A 12,875-nucleotide genomic window follows, 5' to 3' on the forward strand; every position below is an offset into this window, starting at 1 on the left:
GCCTATACATAAAGAACATAGGAAGAGTTTCCTGATGTGCCAAATCCCTTCCTCGTGGACAGCAAAAAAAGCTCCACGCTTCAGAATTCTGCAGAGACTCACTGTTACTCCTGCAAAGAATACCCCATTAGGTATATCGACGTGCTATGAAACATCAAGTTAAAATGTGCTACAATTGTTAAAATAAACGACCACATCTACGCAGTATTGACTCAGTACCTTATTTGCTTCCAGCGTTTATCTGCACAAAAACCCAAAACACATTCATCCTATGAGTTATTCCATTTGTTAATGAGCCTTACATTTCTGCTTGCTCACACAGACCTGCAAGTACTTGAGAACTGCATTTAGTGAAGAGCAATGATTCAGCCTAGCGTAAGTGATAGACCAAGACACTCCAGCTGCTGAATTCTAGTAGATGCCATTGAAAACTACACCTATTATCCATGAAGTGTGTATTTCCAACAGCTCTACAGAGGATATTTCAAATCTGCACGGGATCTCCAGTGGCAGCGATGACACAAAACAACTCATCCTACAGAGCTTGCAGATAGGATACTATCTTGACAGCTTATCAAGTTCACAGAGAAGTACTTAACGTTTCCATTTACCTGTTGAGACACACATAGGAACCATGCACTTGTTCCACAGCTAAGCTCATGCAATGAGACACTTCGAGGTGGCTGACGCTAAGTTTTATTACAAGCAAAACAAACACCTTGCACAAACAACTTCATTTCCCCCCCCCACAACCATCGTTCTCATTGCACATCGTAGCAGAGACAGCATCTGTAAGTTATGAATTCACAAAGGCAATGCATGCCATGTAATGCTTACAGCTCCTAAGAAGCAAAATTCTGACAATAACTTATGATCAATCTGAGAAAGGAATTAAGCCTATCAGAACAAGTAAGCAAGCATCAAGAACTGCTCCAATGCAGCAAAGTACATTTAAATACAATGGTGCAAAGAAAGGCATAATTGTTTTGTAGTTATTTTTTCCATGTTACCATGATAGCAATCAATCTCTAAGTACATAATTTTTTAATCATAATTTAATAAAGGCTCTCACATTTAAAAACCTTCAGAAAATAGCATCAAATTCAAGTTACATACATACAAGAGAAAAAATGGATGGAAGTGAATAAAGCATGACTTGATACAAATACAGAATTTTAGAACGAGATTTTCACAGATGCACTTTCAAAACTTGACTTTCAAATGAATTCAGGCCATTAGTTCTGCTTTGATTTCTACAAGGCTTATCCTATGCCAAGAACTTCCTATAACATTCAATTTTAAGTCACAAGGAGCATCACACATCATCTGATCAGTGTCTATACAGGCATATGACTTTTTTTTTTTTTTTTTTTAAATAAATACAAATTCTGTCCTGGCTGGGAAGTCTTGACACACGTAGTAGATCCTTGTCAAAGCACACCAAACAAAAGAAACAGGGTCATGCTCTATCATCAACTAAGCTTGATTTAAATCAAAATTCAAAAGACTTCATTTTGCAAAGTCTTATAAAACGTCAGTGATTATTACAGTGAAGTTAAATGTAAAAATAAAGCTTAGTAAATGATCCAAGGCACAACTTTTCAATGCAGCATCTTTTTTTCCCCTATTCCATTGTCAGGCCATTTATTCCAGCCTATCACAATGATCTTGGAATACAGAGGAGCTTTTGACCATGTAAATGAGTTACCGAGTGCAAAACATAAATCAGAGCTTCAGACCAGCATTTTCCAGCTGCTGAAGATTCACCACTTTTTAAAAGTCTTAGTTGTGAGACAGGGATGTTCACTTTACAGGCAGCAGCTGAAATGACATTATGCAGTCCACAATCCAGCTGGAGGGAGCAAACCAGACTTTGCCTTGACGAATTTTCTCCGGTTTGAATTTAGAAGATGCATCATAGATGACATACTGAGTGCAAAATCTCTGGTCAGAAGTAGATTCTGCATGGTATGCCACCGTGTTGATCGTCTGTGTCACGTCGCTGTCTGGTTTCGGCTGCCTAACCAGGATTTGTCCTCCTCCTGCTTTGATCAGCTCCACAAGATCGCTCTTCTGGTGACTTTTGAATGATCCCAAGAAATAGAAGTAGCATCCATCAAACAGCTTAGGCAGCTAAGGGAAGGAACATAAAAATAAGTATAGAAACAGGACTTCCCAAACTGAGGAAAAAAAAAAGTGAAAGTGAAGAATGAGTGCCCACAGAAAGTACGACCAAAAATAATCAACACGAGAAGCCAGAACAGTCTCTAACACATAAGGTCTTCAGCATAAGCATACAACTGAGCAAAGTTCGCTTATCTGGTAAATTCTTGCTTATGTTTAATTGTTTTCCAGCACAACAAGGTCTTCAGTTATCACCTAGGATTAGTCACAGCTACTCCTCGAGCATAATCAGAAAGTAACCAGAAATTAACCCAGTTAAATGCTAAGTGCTCTGATGTGGAAACAAGATGCGATTCAAAACATTTTTTCCTTTCAACTTTCAGATTATTTCAGCTACATTCCTAAAGCTGATCAGAGAGGGCCAAAGCAGCATCACTTGCTGTCCCATGCAGCTTCTTCCATAAATGTAACAGAGCTTTCCCCTGACAAGGTTATGGCAACATAACCACTAATGGAGAAAAACGACTGCTTTATGGATGTTCGCACTTCTTTCCATCACCTTGCACATAATCAAATTTCTGTATGAGGCCACATTAAAATTTTACATCTATTGCACCTGGACAAGAGGCAAAGGGCAAAAATGCACAAACCAAAGGTCATTAAGACAATCTGCCTCCAGCAGTAAAACCCACCAGCTGTTCTCTGTTGAGCCGGCCCCTTTGTGGGCCACCTTGGATTTCATACTTCTCTTCTTGTTCTCGAACTGTGCTTTGTAGACAGGCTTGTATCCCTACAGAAACCACAATAAGGAAAGCATTAGTTAGTTACAAATCTCACCATTAATTTAGACAAGTCTTTTTTTTTTTTTTTTTTTTGTAAATAGGCTGGTATTTCATTTCAGGGAATAAACAGCTGCACTAGGATAAAAGGATTATCCATAATGCAAAGCACTGCATTCACGTAGCATCAAATCTCGTGTGCTTTAGCCATTGTATTTTAACCTGGAAAAGAACTTACAGCAGTGGTTGTAAAGATGCAGGTCAGATGGAGAGAAGCAATATCACACTAAGATCAGTGTTGTAAACACATGGAATTATTAGCGTTTCCTCTTAACTGCTACTAAAGGTCAACCACTTAATGTCAAGTGTCAAATTGCTGAACATTTGGAAACTCAAAGCCAGCGAGGAGAACCAACTCTGCAGTTAAGAAATGGAAGCAATTGCCTGATAAAGAGCAATTACAAAGCAAGTACAAAGCTGTTTCTAAATAGGTATGGTCTTAGATAAATCAGATGGGATTTCAAGGTCTCCAAGATCAGCAGAAACTGCAGGTTTACGCTGAGGTTTCAACAGTGGCATTTATTTTTGTTACCACTGCTGCATAATGAGATTGTCTTTTACAGTCAGCGTGGTTTTACCTTGTTTTAAGGCTCTTTTGGTTGTTTTTTTTTTTCCCCTAATCCAAAATGCACTGATGCTGATGTATCACTAACATTTGTGAAATGTACCTCCTGACCTGACTTTGGAAAGAGGAATTGCTGGGGTCATCTATTCAAGGATGGAACGTTTTGCCTGCACTCATTTATAAAAATTACCTGAGAAAGAAACTTTGCAAACTGTTCCATGAGGATTACAGAGTTGTCACAGTTCAACTTCCAGAGCAGTTCTTATTCCTCAAACAGTGCTTTTATTTAGGCAACATAATTTTCCTACACGAATTTGGGAACCACAATATCTAAAGAAACACAATCAACTGAACAAAACCAGAAACGAAGCAGGGGTGTTGATTCCAGAAGAAAGGCCAAGACTGAAGCAATGATGAAGGTGCTTGATTCCCACAGCAATAAGTAGCAGTATATAATCCCAACCTAGAGAGATCTTTAAAGTCAACCAGATTTGCTGCTGCTTCACACAAACTGGCAAGATGCAAAAAGAATTCACATTTTAGGTACTAGAAGTCTTAAAATTTACTTAAATGAAAAAAACCATAAACTTACACAGAAAGAAGCAACTGGTTAGATAATATGACAATACATATTTCCCCCTCCATGTACAGGTGTAAGGTAATTGCACTTGGTAATTTCTTCAAGAAACATTGATATGAACTCATAAAACTGGAAGGGCAAGCTAGTTGTGTATTTTCTTGAAAGTAACTTCTGCATTTATTATTCATAACAGCAATGTATAGAGATAAGCTATTTTCTAAGTTCTCCTAACTAGAAAATAAATCTAAAGGCTATTTCAATACTTTACTTAATCATCACTATGTAACTGGATTTCCTCTATCAATTTATTTCAAACTTATAAGGTCATTCTTTCAAGAAAACTTGGATGTTAATGGCCATCACTCACAGTATAGGAAAAATCTTCTCAGCTAGTCTTAAGAGCAAAGCTGTCTATTCATTAAGAGCATGAGTTATTTCAATTTACCATCAAAAACTCAATTTGAGGGATTTTCCACTACAGAGCTGAGGCTTATATGTAAGAGTACATCACAAATTGATCATCTAGTGCCAGCAGCAGTAAATGGTGCAAATTTGATATCAAAGTAATAAAAGGTTGAATGAACACAGAAGGCTATGATGTCTTCTTGTACAGTTACTGCTCTGAAAGAAAAAAAAAGTCACAGATATCTATTTTAACAGAAAATGTAAAACAGACTTTGGCATACATACATCTGCCCATTCTACACTGCCAGTTTCTCTAGCTAATCTGTAGGCACCAAAGTTTTTTGTTACATTTAGTGAAAATCCTCCACGACTCATCCAGATGTGTCTTCTTCCACTGTCTCCATAAGAACCCAAAGTATTTGTCTCCTTGAAAAACTGCAAGTATGCAAACAGAGCATTTTTTAGCACCACTAACAGTTTCCTCATCAACTTTAATTTTTCTTAACAGCTAGATAAGGAGAAACTTGTCCCTTAATAGGTTTGTGGCAAAGAAGTGATCTATTTGAAATAGAGTAAAAAGCCCTGAGCCTACACTCTCTGTAACCAGGTGTTTTGCTTTTTTTTATTTAAACATTAGTATGTTAAGAGGCAACACTGTTAGGCTTAAACACCCCTTTGTAGAGCAATACTCTACTTTGTAGAACAATGTGTTCCCTGGTGATAGAAAAGCACTGTATTTTCAATTTGAGAATTAATTTTTCATGCACGATATAGAAGCAGAACTTGCTCTGATTCATGGGTCTTGTCACACTTGGTAGACAGAACAAACATTTTTTTTTGGATCTCTGGATGTCCAGAGCTCTGGGACATTTCAAGCAGCTATCTAACACTTCTGTGTGCAGGTAGCAAAGAGTTTATGGAGTCCTCAAGCTGAGATGATGTGATGCCTCAGAATTCACCATGCATCATGACAAACACCCTGTCCATGGAGGAAGTTGTCCTAACAAGCAGGGAGTAAAAATGTTTAAGTGGTAGAAATCAGTACGTTCTTTGACTGCAGACTTCGTTCAGAATGATTTCTTTCCAAGTTGGTCATTTCTCTTCAGCAGCTCTTGCATGGTAGTACAAGATTTTGTAGGCAAGTGTTAAACAAGTCACACATCATAACGCAATAGAAAAATTGAAATATCTCTCTGTTCTCATATTTAAGATATAAAGACAGAAGACTCGAGTTGTGTTTCTATCCAATTCATTATATATATTTGTCTAGGAATTATTTGCCTCCTTTCTGTCTTGCTTTTTACCTACTCCACACCAAACCTAGTGCCAAGTCTTGCTTCTACATCACTACTTCTGGATTACCCTCTTCAGATGTAGTGACTCCAAGTAGCCACCATGGTCTCAGTGAGGTTCAGAACAGAATAATCAGCTTTGGTTGTGGTATGGTGTCAGCTGGAAGCAGGAGGCACATGCGAGCTCCATTACTCTTCTAAGACAACCACACGCTGGAAAAAAAATCTCAATTTCACTGTTAAGAGTATGAATACAAGCAGATGATTAGTGTACACTGCAGGCCTTCTGGTGGTTTTTTTTTTTTAGTTTTTTAATTTTTATATTTTTAATACAGCCAGGGACATTATTTTGTGTGACAACCTCTGAGTGCCAAGTGGAGTTGACACAATAAAGCCCAGGTCTTTTTCCTGAGTAGATCATATTAACTTTAACTGCTAATGTGCATGAGTGGCTGGGTAACATGACAGTTCCCTTTTAATACCTTTTTAATCAGGATGACACTCAGCTTGACGGAGAGGACATATAAAAGGAAATAAAACACCACACTGTACTCAAAGGCACAGCACTCTACTGCTTCCATAGGGATGTTTCCAGAAGCTCTCTGACCTTACAGTACTCCTATTTAAGTCAGAGGCACAATGCCCCTTGACTTCAAACAGTAGCTACATTAAACTGATTTCCTGAACATCTTAGGTTGCAATCACTTGTTCAGCACTGTAAAGAGCCCCCAGTGAAAACCTGATGCCAAGATGCACACACTGGACAAAAGAATGAAATGTAAACTACTGGCTATTAAAGTAATTAAAAGTCAAGTAGTACACCATCAATACTATGCCTCCTCTTTTTTAAAACTGACACAGGCTCTTATTTACTTATGTAGAAGTCAGCACAGAAATCTCTATCTAAGTGAAGGGCACCCCTAAAGAAGTTTACCATAACCAGAGGGGGAAGTAAACTTATGTTGAGAGGACACCCACAATTTTTGGAAGGGATAGTGATGAGAGCTGCATTATTTTCCTTCCCAAGTTTATGGCTGGAAAAAAAGCTGGCTAATTACAAAACAGAATGAGATCACTTTTTAGCCAAGTTCTCAGCAAACGTTGGTTTATTCCCTGATACTATTGCCAATTTTTTTTTCCTAAAGCAAAGACGACGATTACTGCAACTACACTTTAATGGTCCTCTAGTTTAATCACAGTAGTGGAATCAGATATAAGTTACCAATACAAGAGGCTGTCTTTCATTCCAAGATGGACCAGAGCTGCTTTGCAATACCTAATGCAAGACTGCAAGCACTCATTAATAAGGCTTGCTGCCTGCCAGAAGATGATGCTGGGGAAAGGTCACATATGCAGAATGGTCAGGCAATGTTCTTCACCAAAAATAAAGAATACTTGATGTTTAAGAGCTTCTTAAATAGCTGGTTTCATACTTGCAATGTTTAGATGTAAATAATATCAGTCGCACAAAATTCCAGCATAAACAGAGCCTGCATTAAAGGCCCCTAGGAAACATTACAGTGAAAGGTTTTGGCTTAATACCACTGCATTTTAGGCTGACGTCACCACATTTGGAGGGAAGAGTACTGCTCTACTCCACACTCCTCATTAGCAAGATCAGTAAAGCACCACTACTTAAACTGATCCTTATTAATTCACTGAACATCTGGCCCCACCTCCTCACCTCCTAGTATTTAAGAAGCAAGGAGGTTAAAAGGGAGCCCACTAGCAATACCATTAATTGCCCTTTGATACAACTGCAGCTACTGGTGCTGGAAATAAAGAAATCATTACTTGCAAAATTTAAGATCAGAGCCCTGTAATCCTTATTAATGTAAGTCTTATTGGTTTATAATGAAACTAACTGCATCAGCAAAAACAGTTTAAACAGGGTGAAGTACAAGAAGAACTGGATGCCAAGAACGTAATCACCCAGATACCCAGGGGTAGCTCTCAGTAACTCAATTAGCTTAGTGGAGGTTTTGCTGGATTTGCATTAATAGACCAAAGAGCAGGGGTTAGTCACAAATTTCTTCTGGAACAGCTAAAAGTAATTTAAAAAGATGCAATAGCAACAAAGAAGACGAAATACTACACAGACAAGATCCAGTAGAGATTGCAACTTCCTCAGCTCACTCTGCTTCTGCTCCGAGTTTTAAGACTTATATGCAGATTGAGCAAAGCTTGATGAGATTATTTTCCTAGGAAAGGATGAAAATTGGACTGAGACAAAGCCTTAGAGGAATTTTGTAGAGCTAGCTTCAATTTGCTCCTTTAAGAACATTACTGATCTCTGCCATAGCACAGAAAAGAATTTTCATGTTGTCTTGTGGATTTATAAAGTAACTTCAGAATTGCACTTCTTCATGAAGTGAGATAGAGACCTCGTTTGGTGAAACACAGCCCATTTTTCCAAAAGATGGAAATGCCACCAGATGCTGCAGACTAAAATTAATCTCCTTAAGAAGGAGAGTTAATAAGTTAATCCAGGTGGTATTTATTAAATACAATGGAGCAGATGCTTAGGAAGCCCTTAAATACTGATTGCCAGAAGCCAGGATCATGTAATATGAAAATCACCACTTTGCTTATAAAAAATAAAGAGTGGTTTTAAGCAATCACTATTTGCCAGAGCTGTGAACAAAGAAACTAGAGGTAGCCATACCTGAGGTGAAGTTAAATGTCACTCATTTTCTCCTCTGGGAATCCCAGCAGCTGCACAATCTAAATTTGTGCCGACTTTGACACAGAACTGCTTCCCTACTCCTTGCAAGGAGGTGCCAGCCTCTGTAGGAGTGCAGAAGTTTAGAAGCTGGTGGGTGACATGAAACACTCCTCTGCTGCACAGCCACCACAGTCACATTCATGTGCACACTGGATATTTCTACCACCTCCTCCACAGAGCTGTGAGTCCTTTACAGTTGAAATAAGTCTCCAATGCAGAACGAGTGTGAAATTCTAGTTGCCAAAGATTTTAAGCTGCTTTAAGGAGGAAGTGCTTTGCTTTAGATAAACATCTTTATCTAAAAAATACTTATAGAAAGTAGGTAGCTCAGCCTGAGAAGAGCTAAATCAAACTAATCTGGCACTTCCCTTGTGTAATAGCCTAAACAAGGCTGCTCCAAGAAAATTTTGCTTGAAATGCCAGTCATGCAGCGCCCTGGCTCTTCCTGCCAACTCCCAGTTGTTCCAAGTCCTTACAAGAAGGGCAGGATTTTTTGCATTCTTGTAAGCAGTCAGAGCTGAGTCACTGATGCTGCTCCAAGTAAGCAAAGCAGATGAAGGAATCAGCAACTGGATACTTTGAATTCTCCCAGCTGCTTTGCCAAAGACTGACATGAGCTTATTTCCATGTCTATTGTTACCAAGCCAGTTTCTCATTCCCTGCTTTAAAAGATGACAATAAGTGCTTAAGACAAAAGAAAAGCTGAAAAGCTATTAACTATTGCTGTTGGTTTTAATTATGGTCCTGTGATCTACAAAGAGGATAGAGGAAATACAGTATTACTTGAATCTTTTACTCAGGCAACTTGCAGAAGTATAATGATCCTCTACTTTGTGCTCTAATACAGTCTCAGAAATAATGAGGGCAAGAAAAGAATGAAACAAATGAAAGATATGGCCAAGGACAAGGAGTGAGACAGAGACAACAGTGTTTCAGTTGAATTCTACACAGCTCTGCAAGTGGGTAGATTGCTGACAGAATACTATGTATGGAAAATACAACTTGTAAGGTGGAATTTTTCTAGTTTTTCACCTGTGAAGATCTAATACTCTACAGCAATGACATCCTTTTATAATTTTCACTTTCAGACCAAAGGAAAGCCCACAACTGAAGACACACAACGTGGAATCCTGACTCCAACACCTCGCACTTTGCTCAGACAGCAGGAAAACTCCATGTTACTCCTCTAAATGATGCTGGAGGATATTTTGTCTGCATGTACAGACAGATGTAAACAGAAGCACTACAGAATTACACAGAAAGACTGAAGCGAATGAGGAGACTGCTTTTCTTTTTTTTAGACAAACAGCTTGAAAGTCTGCTATAGCAGAAGAGTTAACATAAATATACTTCAATGATTTTGCTTGAAAGTGTGAATTATTTTCTTAAGTGGAACAGTTGTGTGCGGGCTATAACTTTAGAAATAACAGTAAAATGCAGCTTACCTTGTGGTTAAAAAAAAATTCCAGCAGCCAGTTTTATGCATAGCTAGCATTTCATTAAGTGTTACACTGAGCTTTGTTTTTTGTTTTAAGCAAATTCAGTGTATGTCTGAACATTAATTTCCTTTAAGTGAGCAGTTTGGAACACTGAACTATAAGCAACTCCTCCTCCCATTTAGTTGTACTGGCTGTGACAGAAATAAGCTTCTGAAAGTTTATTTGCATCACATTTAAGGAAAGTTATCTAAACAAGAGTCAAAAAGCCATGATAAATAAAGAGAGAAAGTTATGGAGAAGGAAAGCAAAGACTTCTTTTTCCTAGACAAATGTTCCATCAGCAGGAGTCCCATTATTTGTTATAACAATCTTTAATTTGTAATGACTCTGAAGAAGACTAATAACAGACTGGTAGGAACAGATGGAGTGGTGCTGTTAATTATAGGCACTTAGCTGCATCAGACCCCATGAGTTATTACTAACACTTCCCACTAGGGAGGAGAATCACTCACTTTTAAGTAGTATGTTGCTTACTAAGCTGGGAGCATTATCAGTCAAGACTGTACTAATCAGTAGTCTACCACCACAGAAAACAAAATTCAGTTGCAAACAAAAAAAATATTCCTTGAATAACCCTCACCTTAATCTATTTTTTATTCCAATCATATGTCTATCAAGTTCTTCCACAAAGATTTAAACTCAGGTCTAATTTAATCTCTCTGCTACCCAGCTGAAGGCAGCTACATACCTTTATTGGCTACATTAGTTTCCTAAGCACCTGACTAGCAAGAAGATAAAACAAAGTACAGGCACATATGATGGAAAGGAAAGCACACTGGCTTCCTGAGCCAAGTGAAGCCAAAAACCTGCATCAAAGTCATTCACCACAGAAAGACTTCTCAGTCTTTATCTGGAACAGATTGTTGTCTACCTGAACACAGTAATTACCGAACTCAAAGTTCACTTCTGACCTGAGTTTTCCACTGAATTCCGACCTCCAAGCAAGAAACTATCTTCCACCTGCTTATTTTCAAAGCACCTGAAGTTATTAAATCCACCTCCTTAAGGAGAAGCAGCATATCTCCTGTTAGAGATATTTAAAAAGTTCCCATAGTAAAAGGCAAGACTGTTTTCCTTTTGCATATGCTTACAAGGCTACAAACTCCTGGAAGCACAGCAGAAAACACTGCTGAGAGTATACAGCTTTTACAGGCTCTTTAAGAATCATGAGAGAGAAGAAAAAAATCTATCAGGAAGCTAAATGAATACTCTAAGGAAGCCCAATGATTATGTGTAGCCTTATTTGTAAAACTATTATGCACCTTTTGAAGCATTAAGCAATACTTTCATGAGCATTAGAGAACGCAGAAAATCCAGACCGTTAGAGAATCCTTAAACTCTGCTGTTTAGTCACACAATGAAAAAACGGGAATGAAATTTGGCTATGAGCTTTCCATGGATAGTTAATTCATTTGTAATGCGATTATTAGCTAAAAGGACTTAGCCACGAAGGTCAGAGGGAAGAAGCTGGCTTTAACAACTCCACTGAAAGCAGATGTACTACCAAGTGCATTAGGAATCATTAAAAAAAAAAAAAAAATCAGAACTCAAGGTCCATCTTCACAGAACAGCTACATAGCAAAGCACTTGCTCTACAAAAAGTAACGATGAAAGATGACAAAAACAACTGTTTGCATACTAAGGTGATACTGTGCAAATCATCTTTCCCTTGGAGGTTACTGTCTTAGCAAAAGAGCGCTCCGGTCTGCACAGCTCACATGTACAGAAACAATATTGAGAGTTAGGGTTATTTCATTTATCTGTGCTCTTAGAAAAATGAGCAAGACTGCTGTACCTGGTAGCTTCCACCTGTAATTGCAGTCTGGCACCTTTCTCAAAAAAGGGAGAAAGTACAAGCAGGGGGTTAATATCAGCTGACAACATATCTTTGCTTACATTGCCTAACTGAAACAGATCTTACCTTACACTTATATAGGCAAAACCTTACCTTCTTACAAACTTTGATCCAAAGCAAGAATTTCTTATCAATTTGAATGGAAGCTGACTGTAAGAAAATCAGGGATGTGACAGACACCTTCCTCCTCTTCCAGGAGGTCTTCCAGAATCTTCAAAATCACCCATAAAGTAGCGATGAACAAATTCATTCCCTACTGCTATTTACAAGTGTGACAACGCAATGCACACGCTACCAAGGAGGAAGACATTCCATTGAATTAAATATCCTCATTTTGGAGATTCAATAAACAAAACCCCACGCTTTACAATAAGCTAGTAATTAACACACAGTGTCAGGATGGCCGAGCGGTCTAAGGCGCTGCGTTCAGGTCGCAGTCTCCTCTGGAGGCGTGGGTTCGAATCCCACTTCTGACAGCAAGCTATTCTTTTCTAAAGGTGCCTGGAACACAGTCCAGGGCAAGTTGTTGTTGCAGTGTACCTGCTTGAGAAAGCATAGGGCCCAGGGGATGGACTCTCTAGGGAGGAGTCCCTTCCAATCTCAGCCATTCCGGGATTCTGTTAGGTGTCAGCATGTCATTTCTGTGTGGAATTGTGCTATTGGACAAGTCGTTCAAATATAATTTTCTCTAGAAGCCTATCCACCATTTCCAATTAGAAAAAAAAAGAATTTCATGTATTTAATACTTACACTCAAACTTCAGAACCCAACATCCAGTCAGAACAGCCATCATACATTTAAGAGTGCTTGGCATTGGAATATCAGGAATAACAACGTGGGTTACTAGGAGAAATAAAAGCACATGGAAAATCAGAACCTCAGAACCAAAAGGAAGCAATTGCTATTTATGAACAAATAGGCTATGATAATTTGCTTTTGGTTGGTGTGTGATTTTTGAAGATATATCTACATGCTATCAGACATTGTGGGT

General features: G+C 38.5%; 1 protein-coding gene and 1 non-coding gene across 2 annotated transcripts in view; one reads left to right on the forward strand and one right to left on the reverse strand.

Moving 5' to 3' along the window:
* Window positions 1-679: 679 nt before the first annotated feature.
* The window catches only part of BARD1 (BRCA1 associated RING domain 1), a 43,023-nt gene continuing 30,827 nt past the window's right edge, over window positions 680-12,875 (reverse strand). Inside the window, exons 9-11 of the mRNA XM_010713295.4 lie at window positions 12,635-12,727; window positions 2,817-2,914; window positions 680-2,133 (exon numbers count right to left, since the gene is read on the reverse strand). Coding sequence (XP_010711597.2) covers window positions 1,804-2,133; window positions 2,817-2,914; window positions 12,635-12,727 — 521 coding nt within the window. The 3' untranslated portion in view covers window positions 680-1,803. The remainder of the gene's footprint in view (window positions 2,134-2,816; window positions 2,915-12,634; window positions 12,728-12,875) is intronic.
* On the forward strand, window positions 12,278-12,360 carry TRNAL-CAG (transfer RNA leucine (anticodon CAG)). Its single transcript has one exon. It is a non-coding gene; the product is annotated as a tRNA-Leu (tRNA).

This window comes from Meleagris gallopavo, chromosome 7, assembly GCF_905368555.1.
Source record: "Meleagris gallopavo chromosome 7, MGAL_WU_HG_1.1, whole genome shotgun sequence".
Taxonomy (NCBI): domain Eukaryota; kingdom Metazoa; phylum Chordata; class Aves; order Galliformes; family Phasianidae; genus Meleagris; species Meleagris gallopavo.